The following is an 18,944-nucleotide window of genomic DNA, read 5'->3' as shown; positions in this document are numbered from 1 at the left end:
CACCCAGAGCTGTATAGCTGCAAGTATAGCCATACCGAGTTCAGATCAGAGATGCTCTCTCCGCCCATATTCTCTTCTTCCCCGTGGAGTTCCTGAGCTCTGGCTCTCTCCTCCAGGCCTCTGCTCATGTCACCCAGGCCATGTATAGCATATTTATAATGTATACATTTTTACTGCAAACACATATTAACAGGTATAATTGCACCACAGCAATAGTTATTTGTATCAGCTTTATATCTTTGTAATTCCATCTCACAACTTGCCTAAAACATTAAAAGGCACCAATTTGGAGCAAGGCCATCAAAATAAAACTAATTTGCAGGGCAAACCTCTTTCAGAGATGGGGGGTTGGGGGAGGAAGGAAAGCAGCATTAGAAAAATATTGTAATTGAAAGGCTCCTCATATACTGAGCCCACAGATATCCAGAATGCCTCTACAACAACTTTTGCCCAGTTTGAACCAAACTGTCCAAAGTAAGGACAGAATTTAGGTAAGATGTGTAATGTAGTACGTAAGATGGATTTATTTCATATTGATGAAATTAGATGGGTGTATTACGTGTGTGTTTATAAGAGAAGCTTGCTTCAAGTTCCAATAAATATATCTGTATATATGTAGACAGACTATATAATTTATTTCATACCATAAGGAGCTAGCCACATATTTCCTCAAGTCCTCATCCTGATTTTGCATCAGTAAATCTTACTTGACTCAGCTCAGAATTTTATAGTAGGGCACTATGTACAGGACTGAGCGATAAGTCAGCAGCAGCAGCTGTCTTCAATGCCTCCTCTCATTACATAGTTCAGGCTAACAGAATGCCAGTGGGTGAATGCTGTGGGAGTAAGGAGCAATTTAGGACAGTTGGCCTACCACTAAAGTCTGAGCTGTGTGCATGAGAGAGATTAGGACCTAGTGCATTAGAAGCCCTGTGCTCAGTGGGGATTGAATCAGTTTGCGAATGGGAACATACACTAACAGAATCTGAATTATGTTTGGATCATTTGGTACTTATGAGTGAGCCTAAGGAGTCCAGGAAGTATGGCAATGGATAGTCAGGCTAAGGGCACCAAGGCAGCCCAGTTTCACTTCTAAACTGGAAGGGAGAAGGCAGGGCACAGGTTACTTTAATCTTAGCCTTGTACTTCCTTCAGGTTATACTCGCTCATTGATTTCTATGACAGGATGTGGCAGTTTTCAAAATGCAAACTGAAGCAGCGTAGCAGATACTAAGGGCTTAGTCCTCAACTGAGCCAAGCTTACATACAATGCAGGTGGGAAAAAGTTGTTTCTAAGACATCTTTCTTTCCTCTGATCCTGAGCTGATCACCTCAATCTACTAAATTACATTGGTTGGAGGAGTCCCATAGAGATTTCTGTTTTGGCCAAAGATCAGGCAGAGCACTACGTGTCCCACCCACTCCTAGTCCTAAATTTTCCTTATTACATGCTCAAATACCATAGTGATGAGAGCAATATACAAATCTAGACAGATGATCATCATACTCACTCTTGTCAGTAGGATTCTCATGCTCAGGAATGAATTTAACAGTCCCCACAAGGCATGTATGTAATGTTCTACTTTAGGGTACATACCAAGACAACCGAGCTAATAAAACTGGAAGTCAATCTTTTCTGCAGTAAAGATTTTCTCTATAGGTGGGACACTCACCATAGGCACATTCTCTTTATTTATGAACAAATCTAGAGTCATGAAAGACAGTAGTAATTTCCAACAAACATCCTTGCTAACCTAAGCCATTTTTTTTCAAAAATACTTCTTACAAAAATTTCATTTTAAAAGTAACTTAAAAATGAGACACAGGCCCAGATCCTCAAAAGATATTTAGCTTGTATTGATTTCAACAGGAATCAGGTGCCTAAATACCACTGAGAATCTGGGCCTTAGACACTCAAACTTTTTTTCCAATAAGCCCTTTCAGTGTGCAAAATGAACACAAACTCACTATTCAGTGGGGTCTATCTCATCCAGGTCCTTCCCTTTCTCAGGGTGGTTCCCCTGGCCCACTCACTAAAGGGCATGGATACTTCAGCCAATATCAGGGTTTAAGGTTATTTTACATAAATTTTTTTTTTCAAGGTCACACACTCAAATATGGTGAATAAAAATACTGACTGGACAATGTCCATTCATATTTCAAAACAGTAGCCGATACATGTCCAAAAGAAAGACTCCTTGGCAACTAAGCATTCTCCCAAAACTCTTGTTTCAGTATTCTTGTATGTGTACTCGGCTAAAGGGGATGATTTTTTAAGGACCTCTCTCCCCCTATTCAACTCAGGAATTCAAATGTATAGGGTATGTCTCACTTTAGAAAACACAGTATAACATTGTTCAATAGGATAGAGAGGCTGCTTACTGTAACTGGACGTTCTTCAAGATGTATGGTCCTTATTTGGATTCCAAAGGCGGTGTGCATGCTGCCATGCGCCGGAACTGTTTGTAGTAGTGTCTATTGATCTTCACGTGTGTCGGCCATGTGATGAGTTTAAGGCTTTAAGAGGGCATGGAGGGAGGGTATTGGAATCCAAATAGGGAACACACATCTCAAAGAACCTCCAGTTACAGTAAGCAGCTTCCCGTTCTTCTTCAAGTGATGGCCCCTATATGGATTCCAGACATGGGAGAGTAGAGAGCAGTGCTCAGCATGGAGGTGAGTGTGAGGACTCGCAAGAAGTCAGTGTCTGTAGGATCGCCTGGCCAACTGCTGCATCCACCGCTGCCACTGCTGGGGTGATGGCATCGTTAGCAGAAAAGATGTGGACGGAGGACTCAAACTTTAAGGTCAGAAGGGACCATTATGATCCTCTAGTCTGACCTCCTGCACAATGCAGGCCACAGAATCTCACCCACTCACTCCTGTAACAAACCCCTGACCTATGTCTGAGCTATTCAAGTCCTCAACTTATGACTTAAAGACTTCAAGGTGCAGAGAATCCTTCAGCAAGAGACCTGTCCCCCACATTGCAGAGAAAGCTGAAAACCCCCCAGGGCTTCTGCCAATCTGCAGACCACGTGACTGCCTTACAAATGTCCTGCCATGGTACATATGCAAGGAAGGCATTAAAAAAATGGAACCATCTGTAGCTCTTAGGGTTTTGTAAAAAGTGCTTATTTACAGTCAACTTGGGACAATGAAAATATATTATTCAATTTCACTGTCTCTTTCATTAGCACAAAGCTGCAAACACTAAAAGATGTTAAATCCCAAGAAAATACTCTTTCAGAAACAAGTCACCAAGCCCTAAATTATGTGATATTTACATACAAGAAAAAGGTCAACAGTAACTATATGCATTTTTTGGAGGTAAGATTTCAATATATTTAAATCATGAAGGCTGTCGGCTTTGAATGGAAGGATTCAAAAAGCCAAAGCTTTCCAACCATTCAGTAAACCATCCATTCTCCCAAACTTCTGATATTTGATCCCTTTTCCTTTTAAGAAAATGAAGCCTACATTAGAAATTTACATCAGTATACCAACCTAACCCTTGACCTAGCTACCACCCCTCAGTGACTTACCTATGTAAATGGGAGAACCTCTCCTGTCAGCGTAGACAGCATCTATACTGAAGCACTCCAGCAGCACTGCTTCAGCATTCTAAGTGCAAACATACCCTAAGTTAATAGACCTTTAACTCTTCTCCCCTCCTACTCCTTACCTTGTTGTCCCTCAACCCACCCGGGAGGCATGCCCCAAATGAGGATGCAGTAAAGCAATAATTTAAGCTTTTGCTATTTATACTAAACTATCTCTGTTCCCTTCCAGTGGCAATCCCCTTCACAACTCTCCTCACCACTCGTGCATGGAGTACGACCTGCTGAGATGGTCCATCAGTTCGTTTCGCATCCCCAGGAGATATGATGTCTTGAGGTGAATGGTGTGGGCTATGCAAAAGTTCCAGAGGAGAAGAGCCTCGCGGCAGAGCGGCGAGGAATAGGCTCCGCCTTGCTTGTTTATATAAAAAACCATGACAGTTGTGTTGTCCATCAGAACCGTCATGCTGTGACCACTCAAAGTGGCATGAAAGGTCTGGCAGGCTAAATGAACCACACTGAGCTCCTTCACATTGATATGGAGTGACCACTCTGCTCCTGACCACAAGCCCTGAGGTCCCCTAGGTGAGCACCCCAGCCGAGGTCTGATGCGTCCGTCACAAGCATCAGGTCCGGCTGTTGTGTGGCAAAGGGGATGCCTTTGCAAACCACAGGTGGGGACTGCCACCATCACAAGGAGCTGTCACTACCAGGTCCAAGGGGTCCCTGCCTGGGCAGTATACACGGGCGAGCCAAGCCTGCAGCGTTCTGAGTTTGTCTGGCATGCTTGACCACATGCGTGCACTACAAAGTGCAGGCTGCAATGAGGCCCAGCAGCCTCAGATAGCATCTGGCCATTGTACTGGGAAACTAGCACAGGGAGTTCACTGCTTGCCGGCTGGCCAGGAATCGTGATACTGGAAGGCTCGCCTTTGCCTGTACCGCATCTAGGAATGCCCCTATGAATTCTACTCTCTGTGTTGGAATGAGGGTGAACTTGGGGATGCTGACCAGGAGTCCAAGCTTGCGGAATAGTCTCGGGGCCACCTGCACGTGGGACCGAATCTTCTTTTTGGACCAGTCCACCAGGAGCCAGTAGTTGAGGTACGGGTAAATTCGAATCCTCTGCCTCTGTAAAAAGGCTGCCACTACTGCCATGCATTTTGTGAACACTCATGGGGCTGCTGCTAGGCCAAATGGGAGAACTGTGAACTGGTAATGTTCCTGGTTCATGGTGAAATGCAGGAATTGGCTATGTGCTGGGTGGATGGCGATATGAAAGTACACGTCCTTCATGTCAAGGGCAGAGTACCAGTCCCCCGGATCCAGGGAAGCGATGATGGTGCCCAGAGAGACCATGCGGAACCGGGCCTTGACCAGGAACTTGAGCCCGTGCAGGTCTAGAATGGGTTGAAGGCCTCCTTTGGCCTTGGGAATGAGGAAGTATCAGGAGCAGAACCCTTTCCCCCTTAGATCTTTTGGTACCATCTCTACAGCCCCCGCCTCTAGGAGCGTCCAAACGTTCTTTTCCAGGATGTGCTCATGAGAGGGGTCCCTGAAGAGGGAATGGGAATGGGGTGGGGGGGTAGGCAGGGAGGAGAACTGCAGCATGTATCTGCTTCGCACCATGCGTAACACCCAACCGTCTGACATAATGCTGGACCACACACTGGAGAAACGGGACAGGCAGTTCAGGAAACAAGGGAATAGATCCAGCGATTGGTCTGGTACACTGTCCTTGAGCACACATTCAAAAGCCTGGTTTATGGCCTGGCTGGGATTTATGTTGGCCTTGGCTCTGGCCCGGCCTATTGGAGATATTGTTATTACTACATCGCCTCCTGTTATCTCCGCTTCACCTGTGGTGGGGCTCATGCCTAGGATGAGGCTAGTAGTGACGCTGAGGAGGAGGCTGCAGCTTGAAGGGCTTCCTCTGAGTCACCCGGGTGTGCATACCCAGTGACTTGAGTGTAGCCCTTAAGTCCTTGAAGCTATGTAGCTGTGTGTCTATCTGGCCTGAAAAGAGCCTAGACCCTTCGAAGGGGAGATCCTGGAGCGAGTTCTGGACCTCAGGTGGCAGACCTGACTCCTGAAGTCACACCGAGAGTTGCATGACCACGCCAGATGTGATTGTCCTGGCCACCGCATCCGCCGAATCCAAGAACGCCTGGAGAGAGGTCTTCACTACGGCCTTGCCTTTGTCCACCAGCGCCGTGAACTTCTGTTGGGATCCCTGCGGGAGGTTGTCCTTAAACTTCCCAACTGCTGCCCAGGAGTTGAAGTTATGCCTGTTGAGGATGACCTGTTGATTAGCAATCCTCAACTGGAGGCCCCCTGACGAATATACGTTCCTGCCAAACAGGTCCAGGCACTTTGCTTCCTTGGCCTTAGGGTCTGGGGCCTGTTGCCCATGGCACTCTCTCATTTACCACAGAGACTACCAGGGAACATAGGCTTGGGTGGCAAAACAAGAAGTCATGCCCCTTTGATGGGACAAAGTACTTGCGCTCCACACCCTCCGCTGTTGGACAGCTGGAGGCCGGGTTCTGCCATATAGTCTTATAATTCGACTGTATGGTCTTAATGGGCGGAAGCGCTATTCTGGATGGACCTTCTGGGCTCAGAATGTCCACCATGGGGTCCTCCCGCTCCACCGTCTCCTCGGCCTGTAATCCCGTGTTATGAGGAACCTTAACGCAGCAGCTCCTGGTGGGCTCTGTGGTCTGTTGGCGGAGGCCCTGATACTGCTGTGCCTGCCACCGCTTCATCCAGGGATGAGGAAGTCAGCAGCTGCTCAGCTTCCTCCTGGTGGTCCCTTTAGCCCCCCTCCCCCGAGGGAGGGGCTTCTGACTCGGGCCAGGACAGCTGACCTTGGAGTAGCACCGGACTCGGTGCTGGTTTCTCCAGTCTCTCACTCAGTGAAGGTGCAGGTGGTCTGGACACCGTAGCTTCCTGCATGGAGAAGCGTCGGTGCAGGGACTGGTACACTGAGTAGCCGGCCCTGGATGGAGGCCCCTGCCGCTGCTGGTAGGCCCAAGGGGTCCAGAAGGGCCAGCGTCCCAGCAGTCCCCACTTGAGTTCCACCTAGCCTGGTGCTCTCTGTTGTCCGGTGCTCGGTGCAGGTAACTGTATCAGATAAGTCAGCATCGGACTCTGGTGACACCGAGTGCGAAGGCCACAGTAGTGCCGTCGATCTGTGCTGACAGGAGGTTGACGAGCGTCTTCTTGCTGATCGGAACCGGGATGGGTATTGGTGCTCCCAAGACCTGTACCAGGACCAGTGACTTCTGGAAGCCTTTGGCGATGACCACCTCGCCTTCTTCTGGTGCTGGTCTCTGGAGGATGCCGGAGAGCATTGGGTCCCTTGCACTTAACCTGTGTGCTGACTCGCCTCCGGTACCGAGACTTCCCTCTGTGTCAGGGGTAACAGAGTCTACAGACTCCAAGCTCAACCAGGACCAATGCCAGGAGCAATGCTGGGATGGTGTCCTCGAACAGCACACCATTGCCGGCTTTACCCTCAATGGCACCCCAGGCCCGGGATGCTTCTCCCTCGTTGGAAGGAGGCTCACCGCCAACAACCCGATGAGGTCCTTCACCGTCTCAAAGGTGTCAGGCGTGGAGGGCTGATCTATTACTCCCTCGAGCCTGTCGTCCTCACTGAGTTCTCTTAGGGCTCGACTCAGTGGGACTTGTGGTGCTGGTGCCACTGATGCCAGCACCTATCACGCTCTTCCTCGTGCCCAGGCCCTTAAATACCGCCAGTCTCCCTTATGAGGAACGTCCACGCCCTTCCTTTGGTTTAGCATTGGGTCACATCAGGGAGGATGAGTGGTGTCGGGGCCTACTTCGCTCCGAGGCCGACGGCTTGCGGTGTTTATCCAGCACCGGGTCTCTTGACAACTCTGGGGCACTCCGCTCTGAGGAGGCTAAAGCCGGCGTCAGGTGCTCCGGGCCTGATGGCTACAGCATGGCCTCTATCAACAACTGCTTCGAGCGAAAGTCTCTCTCTTTGATCTAGGCTTAAATGCCTTGCAAATCTTACACTGCTCTGTTTGGTTGGCTTCCCCCAGGGAACGTGGACAGGAGTTGTGGGGGTCACTAACCAGCATAGGCTTGCGGCTCGTGGCGCAAGCCTTAAACCCCAGGGCCTGCGGCATGCCCCACAGCCTGGGGCAGGTGCTGGAAGCCTCCAAGCACCTAATATAAGTGTCCACAATAAGGGAATGCTAATGAACTGATAGCAGCTAAATACTCTAAAGCTAAGAGATTGCTTTTCATATGAGAGCAAGAGGTTGTTCCAGTGCTGCCATGGACGGTAAGAAGGAACAGGAGGCGGTTGGGCCAGCGGGGATATATATGCATGACGCAGTGGCACCCCTCAGGCGGGGGCCCCACCAGAAGTTGCTAAGGGAAAAGTTTCTGATGCTCGTGCACGCAGCACACGCACCCCTAATGTGGAATGGATGTGAACAAGCACTCGAAGAACAGGTACAAATTGCATCACATGCACTGGGGACCCAAGACTCCTGGAGACCATGCAGAAGGGTCTTCATATGTAGCACAGCTCAACACAGAGTCAGTGTGCATCAGCATGTGGGGTGGGCATTGGGGAAATCATCAGGGGTCTGCAAATACATTCAAAAGTATCTTCTCATTCCTTTTTCTAAACCTTCTCCGGTTGCTGTAGGCATTCCATCAGGCTCTGTACTCTTACTGCTACTGAGATAGTTCCTGACTCCATATTGTGGGCCAACTTACCTCTATTATATTCTCTGCTTTGCATTATACTCTGCTTTATTATATTCAGCAGTAATGCAAGGAACCTAGAGGCTTGTATACTGTAAGACATTGGCTTCAGCAGTTAGCATGAGGCTTGAAGCCTACGAACTTTGGCATAGATAAACTTAGGTAACCCATCAGTTTTGGGGAACAGGAAGTAGAATGTAATGGAGAATTCTGACTACGACACCAGCCAACCATAGAAACATGAGCTAATACCAGCTTCTGGAAAGTTCTGGACAGAACATCTGACCACAAGAGTGCTGGGGCAACAAATTAACATATATGATAAATGTATGAAATTAAATATATTAACTTATTAAAAAAGGACACCTTAACATTGGTAAGGGGAGTAAATACAAATAAGGAAGAGGGGGAAATCTCCTACTGAATATGCATTAAACATGGTGACATCATAACATATTATAAAAGCAGCATCCCAGGGCAGTAGGAGAGGGAGATGTAGGCCCTTGGGAGGGGCCACAATGATAACCACTGGTGAAGATGAGGAAAGTGAGGAAGATGATGGGTAACATTTCAGGCTGTTCGGCAAGGGATGGTGAGAGTATGAATGTTCAGATGCACTTTCTGTATTATCTCTATCTACCTTATTGAGTTAGAGTGTTTGTGACTTTGCTAAATGTATTAATAAATTATTTGTAAATATAAGCGTTCCTATAGTGTGAATGTTGCACCTGTGCACATCTGGGTTCCCAACTATATAATAATTTTAATAATATTGGGCTTGATCTTGGGACCTGTCAACCCTCAAAGTGATAACTGCAAATGCTTATTCATAATCTATAGATCAGGCTACCTATTTTAGAAAAAATACATAAGTCAATTCCCCCCCCCATTCAGTTGCTTCATTAATTATGTACAAATACCACATGCTCCTGGCTCCAATTTTTTTTTTTTTTTTTTTTTTAAAGAATTAAGATAGATGATTGTCGAACACTCAAATATTTATAGAAAATAGGTTGGGAAGCAAAGACGACCCTCAGTTGAGCTAGTCACATGTTGCCCGAAGGCCTTGTACTATTCATCCCTGATTAAATGTATGCACGTTAGTTTATGAAACTGTATCACCCATACATTTAACTCTGCATCATTCACCCCTCCACTAGCAGATAATTTAAAAAGAAGCTGTGCATTTTTTTCTCTCTGTTAAAAAGTGATGGATGGTGCTTCTCAAGTGATTCATTTGCTGATTTGGCAGAGTTCAGAAAACAAATGCAGCAGCTCTCAAAAAGGCTGAAGTACCAAAACTAGATATTGCAATGTGCAATAGTGGAGACATGGGAAGGGAGACTGATTTTAATGAAGATGATGGGGGAGGGGTTATCATACATCATGTTGGCGGTGTGTGTGTTGGGGGGCGGGGCAAGTTTTGCTTCTAATTGTTTTTCTTTACATTTGAGTCTCATTTTACTATAAAAGATATTTAGGAAACTTGAATGTTTTAATTCATTAGTATGAATGACTTTGTCTATACTTTGTGAGGAAATCCTTCAGGCAATTTCACAACCAAATTATCTTTCATTTGCCAGCAAAGAATATGAAGGATGGTCCTATGGCTACTGCTTTGTTTGCAAATCTACTGGGAAAGAAGTGTGTGTTTAATTGAATCAATTGCCAAGCTGGCAGATGCTGAATCAGTGAAAAACCTTTTACTCCCTAGGAGCTTATGAAGGATGTGTGTTTGGAAGTTACCCCAGAAAATCCACTCAAGCTCTGTCTCACTACGTGTTTGATGTTTTGCAGACCCAGTTCCTGTGTGTGGAAAATGACCTTCACCTTTATTCGATGTTACTTTATCATGGGCAATTACTGTCTCTCAAAATAAAAATGAAAAAGTTTTTTTTACTGCCTATGCTGACATACTAAGAATAGCAGTAGAAGACAGCAATGAAAAGAGCACAGCTAGCATATGGTCTTATGCTGCTCTCAGAGGCCCGTGTTCAGCAAAGCACTTAAGCATGTATTTAACTCCCACTGAAGTCAGTGGGAATACTCATGGATCTAACATTAGGCACATGCATAAGTATCTCACTGAATTAGGGCCCATACCAACATCTCTGCATAGGCAGTTTGGTTCCGAACCTCTCCACTGTCCACTTTATATATCAGTGTTAGGGAAAGTGAATGTGAAGTGGGCCTGAAGATAATTACTTAAAAATCACTAGAAGTTTGATGGTTGAATCAATGAACATATTAAAAATTTCTACTTTTTCTATCCAAAATATTAAAAACAAGTATAAAATATTTTTTACTAAATGAAAGAAAATCACCAGCCACTTCACATGAATAACTACAAAGTATTGATACTGATAAGAATTCAGTACCCATTAATATTTACCACTATATACTAATCACTAAATTTGTCCACTGAAATATTCAGTGAAAAATATGCAGAACAGATCACATTACACAGACAGCTATTAATAAGGTCCAACTTATTTTGGCTCTGTCACCATCTTCAGTCTGTGCCCAAAACATACTTAGGGTAAAGATCACTTTTAAGTCTCAGTCTCAGCTTCACTGTCTTCACTATCACTATCTCTTCCTGGATGCTCTGGCATTTTCCGATGCTCTCCCTCTTCCTTCACCGTCTCTCCCTCTTCCTTCACTGTTGTCTCTTCATTCTCCACTGGCGTGCTTTTGGTTTCAACTTCCACTTCTGCTTCCTGAGTTTGAACTGTTTCACTTTCTTCAACCAAGGCTGGTGGGGGCAATAAATCCTGATAATATAAGAAGAAGATTATTCAATACACAAACATAACTTCAGGTTTTATGAAAAGACTTGTATACCAATTTCTGTTTTAGCTCTATTTGCTCACCTTAGATCTAAAACCTAAATACCTTTAACCATTTATGCATAAGACCAGAAACATTAACCACCAAAGTCATAAAATGTCTTTCTCCCTTACATTCACAAGTATTTACTGTTTCTGAACGTTAGGAAACAATTAATGCAACTCCTATCGAGATATGAATGAAAATGAATTTAGCATATATTCATATCTTACCAGTTCATGCTTTCCAGATTAACTAAATCCTATAAAAGAAGGGGGGAAATTCACCCCTAGTAAACTGGGGGTAGTGGAATTCACTCAAATACCCAGATAAGGATAAAAGGGGCAAAAAAAAAACAAACAAGGGTGATGTCACGGAGGGGTCTACTTAGACCACCTAAGTAGGAACAAGAGGTGGATTACACATTTTTTAAACAACAATATCATCCAAAACACAGGACTTGGTGGTGATGGAGGACTTCAACTACCTAGACATCTGTTGGGGAAACAATACCGCAGGGCACAGACTATCCAGCAAGTTCTTGGAATACACTAGAGACAACTTTTTATTACGTAAGGTGGAGAAAGCAACTAGGGGAGAAGCTATTCTGGATTTGATTCTGACAAACAGGAAGGAACTAACTGAGAACCTGAAGGTGGAAGTCAGCTTGGGTGAAAGCAATCATGAAATGACAAGCGTTCATGATTCTAAGGAATGGTAGGAGAGAAAACAGAAGAATACAGACAATGGACTTCAAGAAGGCAAACATTAAACTCAGAGAGTTGGTAGGTAAGATACCATGGGAAGCAAGTCTAAGGGAAAGAATAGTTCAAGAGAGTTAGCAGTTTTTTAAAGAGACATTATTAAGGGCACAAGAGTAAACTATACCAATGCATAGGAATCATAGGAACTATGGTAGGAAGCCACCCTGGATTAAACAGAAGATCTTAAGTGACCTGAAACTCAAAAGAAGTGGAAACTAGGTCAAACTACAAAGGATGAATACACAAAAACAACACAAGCATGTAGGGACAAAATTAGGAAGGAACAGGAACAAAAAGAGGTTAAACTAGCTAAGGATATACAGGGTAACAAGAAAGCATTTTACAAATATATGAGAAACAAGAGGATGCCCAGGGACAGGGAAGGCCCATTACTAAATCAGGAAGGAAGGACAATGACAGAAAATATTGTGATGGCCAAAGTCTCAAATGCATTTTTTTGCTTTGGTTTTCACCAAAAATGTTAGCTGTAATTGGACGACTAACATAGTGAACATCATTGTAAATGGGGTAGGATTGAGGCTAAAATAGGAAAAAGAACAAGTTAAGAATTACTTAGATGTCTTCTAGTCAGCAGGGCCTGATGAAATATATCCTAGAATACTTAAGGAACTGGCTGAAGAGATTCCTGAGCCACTAGTCATTATCTTTGAGAACTCGTAGAGGATGAGAGATACACCAGAGGACAGGAAAAGGGCCAACATAGTACCTATCTATAAACAGAATAAGTACTCCTGAGGCAATTGTGCCCAAAACCAAACATTCTGTGCACAATATTTTAAAATTCTGCATATTTTATTTGTCAATAAATAAATGTGGAGGCTCCAGCATGGCAGTGGGGAGCAGAGGCCACTGGCGCACGGAGGGAAGATCACCCTGCAGCCTCCCCCATCTTCTCCCCTACCCTCAGGACACGGACTGGGCAGTGAGGCTGCACCTGACCCCTGACACAGTGCAAGGGCTCAGCCTGCCCCAGAAACACCTCAGCGCCCTGCACTTCTGTGCCAGAAGCACCAAGATAGCGAGCAAGAAGGACAGAGTCCTGCATGCATGCCCAGCCCGATACAGGTGTGGGGCAGGCAGGTTCAGCTGGGCTGAATCCAAGTGTGGAGTGGCTAAGTGTTGGGGGATCCAGGTGTGTGGTTAGAGGGTTCTGTGTGGGGCAATTTGAGTGTGGGCGGCATCTGGATGCACAGGGGCTCACTCGGGGTTTCTGAGAGCAGGATGATTGGAACTCTGCAGGGGGGTCCAAGTAAAGGTAGTTGGGACTCAGTGGGGGAATGTGGATGGGGGGGAAATGAGGTTCAGCAGAAGGGTCTGAGTATGGGGGGGTTCGGGCTCCTTGGGATGGGGGTTTGAGTGGGGCAGCTCAGCAGGGGGAGGTCTGGATGCAGGGGAAAGGGGCTCAGTGCGAGTTTGGATCCGGGAGGGGGGGGGGGGTGGAGCTTGGCAGAGGATCTGGGTGCAGGGGAGGGTGGGGCTTGGCATGGTGAGGTTTGGGTGCGGGGGTTCTGGGTGTCGGGCAGTGAGGCTCACTGGGGGGGGTCTAGGTATGGGAAAGTCTGGATCCAGAGGGGTTAGGTGGACAGGGGAGCAGCTTCCCGTACAATTACCCCTTCCCCATTGCTTCTCAGCCACAGGAAACAGAAAATAGGGGGAGGAGAGGTGTGCGGAGCTTCTTGCAGCTAGGGGAGGTTTCTGGGGGTGGGTCTGCCTCGGCCCTGGCCACTCCTTAGAGGGCAAGAAGAAATCCTATTCCCCCATCCCACCCCCAGCACATCTGGCACTAGCTGTGAAACTAGCTGGGAAACCCAGGGAATTATAGACCAGTCATCTTAACTTTGGCACCAAGAAAGATAATGCAGCAAAGAATCAAACTATCAATTTTTAAGCACCTAGAAGAAAATAAGGTGATAGGTAACAGTCAACATGGATTTGTCAAGAACAAATCATATCAAGCCAACCTAATATCTTTCTTTTACAGGACAACAAGCCTTGTGTATAGAGGGAAATCAGCAGATGTCATATTTCTCTACTGTAGTAAGGCTTTTGATGATGTCTCACATGACATTCTCACAAACAAACTAGAGAAATATAGCCTAGAAGAAACTATTATAAGATGGGTGCACTACAGGTTGGAAGACTGTACTGAGAGAGTAGTTATCAATGGTTCATAAATGAGTTGCAAGGGCATATCAGGTGGCTCCCATGAGATCTGTCCTGGTCCAGTTCTATTCAGTATCTTCATAAAATGACTTGGATAGAGTACACTTGTAAAGTTTGCTGATGATACCAAGGTAGGAGGGGTTGCAAGGACAACTCTGGAGGACAAGATTAGAATTCAAAATGATCTTGACAAACTGGAGATATGGTCTGAAATAAATGAATGAAATTCAACAATGACAAATGCAAAATACCCCACTTAGGAATAAAGAAGTACACAAACACAAAATGGGAAATGACTGCCTAAAAAGGAATACTGCAGAAAAGGATCTGAGAGTTATAGTGGATCATAACCTAAATATGAGCCAACAATGTAATACTGTCACAAAAAAAGAAAACATCATTCTGTGATGTATTAGCAGGAGTGTTGTAAGCAAGATACACTTCCAATTTACTCAGCACTGAGAAGGCCTTAACTGGATTACTGCATCCAGTTCTGGGCACCACACTTCAGGAAAGATGTGGACAATCTGGAGAAAGTCCAGAGAAGAGCAACAAAAATGATTCAAGGCCCAGAAAACTTGACCTATGAGGAAAGATTGAAAAAAATGGGTTTGTTTAGTCTACAGAAGAGATAGCTAAGGGGGGAAGACACAATAAGTCTTCAAGTATGTAAAAGGCTGTTAAAAGGGGGAGGGTGATAAATTGTTCCCCATAACCACTGAGGACGTGACAAGAAGTTAGATTTAAGTTAGACATTAGGAAAAAACTTGCTAACTGTCAGGATAGTTAAGCATTGGAACAAAGTACCTAAGGAAGTTGTGGAATCTCCATCATTGGAGGTTTTTAAGAGCAAGTCAGACAAACACCTGCCAGGGATGGTCTAGATAATACTTAGTCCTGCCTCAGTGCAGTGCACTGGACTAGATGCCATACTGAGGTCCCTTTCAGTCCTACATTTCTATGACTCTATGGAAGATCACTGGGCTGCACTATGCCTTCTTCCTACTCCACCTATGGCTTGAAAGGGGAAGCAGAGCCCCTTCACAAACCTTGGTGCAGACATTTACAACCACTGGGTATTCTTGAGATCTGATCCAGAGCTCCTTTTCCAGGTCTGTCTTCAACAACTCTCTGTACCAACCTATTTGTAGCTAGCACGATGCCCCTTCCAGGCAAACACTATCACATACATTAAAAGGTGTGGAACGTGTTGTACAGGCTCTCTACACTTGTGTGAATTTTATCCAAAGTAAAGCACTTAAAACACAAAATCTGATTGGTTGATAAAGCAACCCTTAGATAGCCCATATTCCATCACAGCAATATTGTGAAGACTAAATATTTAATATATGCAAAGTGTTTTTGTCCTCAGGTGGGAAGGCACTATAAGTATAAAGCATTAAGAGCAGTAGTATTAACAGCATTATGGATACCTGGCAGAGAAGACTGAAGATACAATCAGCTGAAAAAGACTGTTAGTGCTGGGCACAATTCCAGGTTGAGAAGAGATATGAATGTATGATTCAGTTACATGATGGATACTTTTTGGCAATACTGAGATTAGTTTTAATGAACCCAAAGTTCAGACAAAGAGAGTTTTCCTTCACACTATAAATTATGTATTTAATTACAGTGAAATCTTATCTACAATCAGCTGACAACGCTATTATGTATATATGACAACTCTGGAGAGATCAATATAGCTGTTGTTATGGCTAATTATGGAGGTCGAGAAATAATCTTATGAACTTTGAAAACAACATATGGGTCTTTATAATATTTGGTGAATACCAATTATGGACATGTGAAAAACATGAATTTCTCAAACTGAGATTCTTTTATCCTTACTAAAGATATGCTTCCCGAGGGCAGATGTAAACGGGACTTCTATGATGCAGCTGGTCCCATTTTGCCTCCTGTGTGATTACTGCCTCTCTCTTTTTTGTAAGAATGGATTCATATAAAATAAAAAATAACTTCATATACTAAAATAGATTATGGAAAACACATTACAATGCTTTCTAATATCTGCATTTTTGTTTTTTTCAATTTCTGGCTCAATTTTTTCCTGCAGGGAGAGCATGACTCACTGTCACAGTAGGGAACATGTAGCTGCACGGCTAGTGTTAGCTATTAATGAATTAGTTCGAGATGCTAGCAATGGTACAGTAACTCCTCACTTAATGTCCTAGTTATGTTCTTGACAAATGCAACTTTAAGCAAAATGATGTTAAACGAAGCCAATATCCCCATAAGAATTAATGTAAATGGGGGGGGGAAGGGGGGATTAGGTTCCAGGAAAAAAAATTTCCACCAGACAAAAGACATTATACACATATACAGTGTAAGTTTTAAATAATTTTAAACAATTTAATACTGTACTCACCAGTACAGCAGAAGTAGTATTCCACTGGGGTTGGGGGTTTGCTCACTCCCCGGGAGGAGCGCCAGGCGGGTGGAGCAGGGCAAGCCCCCGCACCCCGACCGTGGTCCCCAGCAGGAGCACCGGGCAGAGCGGGGTAAGCCCCTGTGCCCTGATTTGGTCCCTGGCAGGAGCGCCAGGCAGCCAGAGCAGTGGGAGTCAAACAATATTATAAGGGAACATTGGAGGAATTTAAAGGAGTATGTTCCCTAATAGATCAGCAACGTTAACCAGGAGGACATTAACTGAGGAGTTACTGTAGTGAGACGCTAGCAAAATTATGAATGTATCTGTAAGTTCTTTTACATTCTCAGGTGCAAAGAGCTATGCAAGTGCAAAATATCATCATTAGTCTCTGATGCCACACACAACCGTTTCTAGCATGTAGCACTAAATGATTAATTTTATTATTTCAACTGCTGTAGCAGCTAAGGACCTTAATCAACGATCAAGGCCCCACTATACAAATCACCACAAAGACAGTTCCTGCCCCAGAAAGCTCACAGACTATAATTTAGACAATAAGAAGCAGGTGAATAAACTCACAAATGAGGAGGGAAGGGATAAGAAGGGGGAATGAGGCAGACATATGTGTTTGAATAAATGAGTGCCCACTGATGATTGCTGTGTTAGCTGCTAATTAATACTTGGACCCTTCTGCCTAATTAACTGCTAGCAAACCCTATCCCTGACTATTTTCATAAATGATGAACAATCTCTCTATCCACCATATGGAACTCCAGAACCACACCATCACCACCACATAGCAAGAGAGACAGACAGACACACTTACATAGGTTTTGGGTAGTTGTGGAGATAGCCAGACAACTGGCTGTGGAGGGAAGAAGAGGAGCGGGCTGGTTTGCCTCAAGTGAGAGTGGTGGCATTGGAAGAGAAGAAATAACTAGGGGACAAACTCCATACCACGTGATGTGCATATTCTATTTTCCTTTAAAAATGAAGATTATTATTTCAACTTTTTTTTTTTTTTTTAAAAAAAATAGTGCCCACACACTGTATTATGAGTGAGTCTTCCACTGAGTTTGATGGATGAGCTAGTCACTTATTGTGGATGAGACCAAACTCCAATTTCAGACTTGCAGCCCCATCTGCAAGTGCCACAGGTGAAGACAATTGTAGATGAACATGTGCTACTTTTAACTTTACAGATTTCACTTCTCTCCTTGATTGCAGCAGTCAGCAAGCTCTTAACATTTTTCAGTCTGAGGTGGCGGAGCAAATGTTATTGGACTTTGTCCTGACCTAAAGGTTCCCTGGTCAACGTTGATAGACAGGCCTTGAGAAAGTCTTTGTAATGTTTTCTTGGTCTGCCCCTAAAATGAGTTCCAGTCTGCCATTCTCTGTAAAAGATCATCTTCAGTATTCTACTGTCAGATATATGGACCACGTGATTGCACCACCTTAGCTGCGCTCTCATAAAAGCTTCAATGCCTGTGATGTTACGGCACTTAAGGATTTCGGTGGTTTGAACTAAATCTTGAACCAAATCTTGCAATATCCACTGTAGACTTCATAGGTGGAATTTATCCAAGTGATTTATGTGGCATTGATAGTCCATGTATCACAGCCACAGAGGAATCTGGTGATGATGATGATGGCGGCGCAGCAAACATCAATTTTTGTTTGCAGTCTGGCACCGTGTTCATTCCAAAGATGACACTAAAGTTTTACAAAGGCATTGCTGGCTGTCCCAATGTACTTTCTAATGTTGTTGTCAAATCATTCTATTTGGTGAAGCTACACTGCCTAGGTAGCAAAATCTGTCAATGACCTTGAAAGATACATCATCGATACACATCTGTCTTTCCTTTTGTAAAGGTGAATAATGTTGGAATCTGTAAGTTTCTGTGGCACAGTCTCCCGTTCCTAAAACCTTAAGTAGAGGCCAGTGATGTTTCTGAAGAGCTCGTGGTCTCCATATTTGAAGATCTCCACAGGAATACCAGCTGGATTCACTGCTATATACCACCTGCTTGACAACTTTCCATATTTCACGTATGTTCGGTGAAACTGAGAGTTGGTCTTGAACTGAAAGCTCTTCAAGATCATCACATGCTGATGCTGATTGTTATGTATGGGCAGTTCAGAACCTTATTAAAGTGTTCAGCCATCTTTTCAGAATTTGATCACAGTAATTTTGCAGCAGAGACTCATCTGCATTTCACACAGGGGTGATACCATTACACTGCGGGCCATACGCAATCTTCAGCTCATAAAAAAAAAAACACAACACATTTGGAGTCTTTTTAATCTGCTGCTGATTGAAACTGTTCGGCTTTCATTTTCCACCGGCTGTTCTTCATATGGGGAAGCTTAGCTTGCATGTTATACTTTAAGTAGCTCATTAACTACACAATACATTGTTGTACACTTTCTCCCACATACCTAGCGCAAAATTTGTTTTAAAAAAATAAC

General features: G+C 44.4%; 1 protein-coding gene across 1 annotated transcript in view; it reads right to left on the bottom strand.

Annotated features, from left to right (window-relative positions):
* Positions 1-10,187: 10,187 nt before the first annotated feature.
* Positions 10,188-18,944, bottom strand: part of AQR (aquarius intron-binding spliceosomal factor) — a 96,321-nt gene continuing 87,564 nt past the window's right edge. Inside the window, exon 35 of the mRNA XM_032775001.2 lies at positions 10,188-11,083. Coding sequence (XP_032630892.1) covers positions 10,862-11,083 — 222 coding nt within the window. The 3' untranslated portion in view covers positions 10,188-10,861. The remainder of the gene's footprint in view (positions 11,084-18,944) is intronic.

This window comes from Chelonoidis abingdonii, chromosome 4 (genome assembly GCF_003597395.2).
Source record: "Chelonoidis abingdonii isolate Lonesome George chromosome 4, CheloAbing_2.0, whole genome shotgun sequence".
Classification (NCBI taxonomy): Eukaryota; Metazoa; Chordata; order Testudines; family Testudinidae; genus Chelonoidis; species Chelonoidis abingdonii.
The sequence above is the reverse complement of the archived record's forward strand: the minus strand, read 5'-3'. Positions and strand labels throughout refer to the sequence as shown.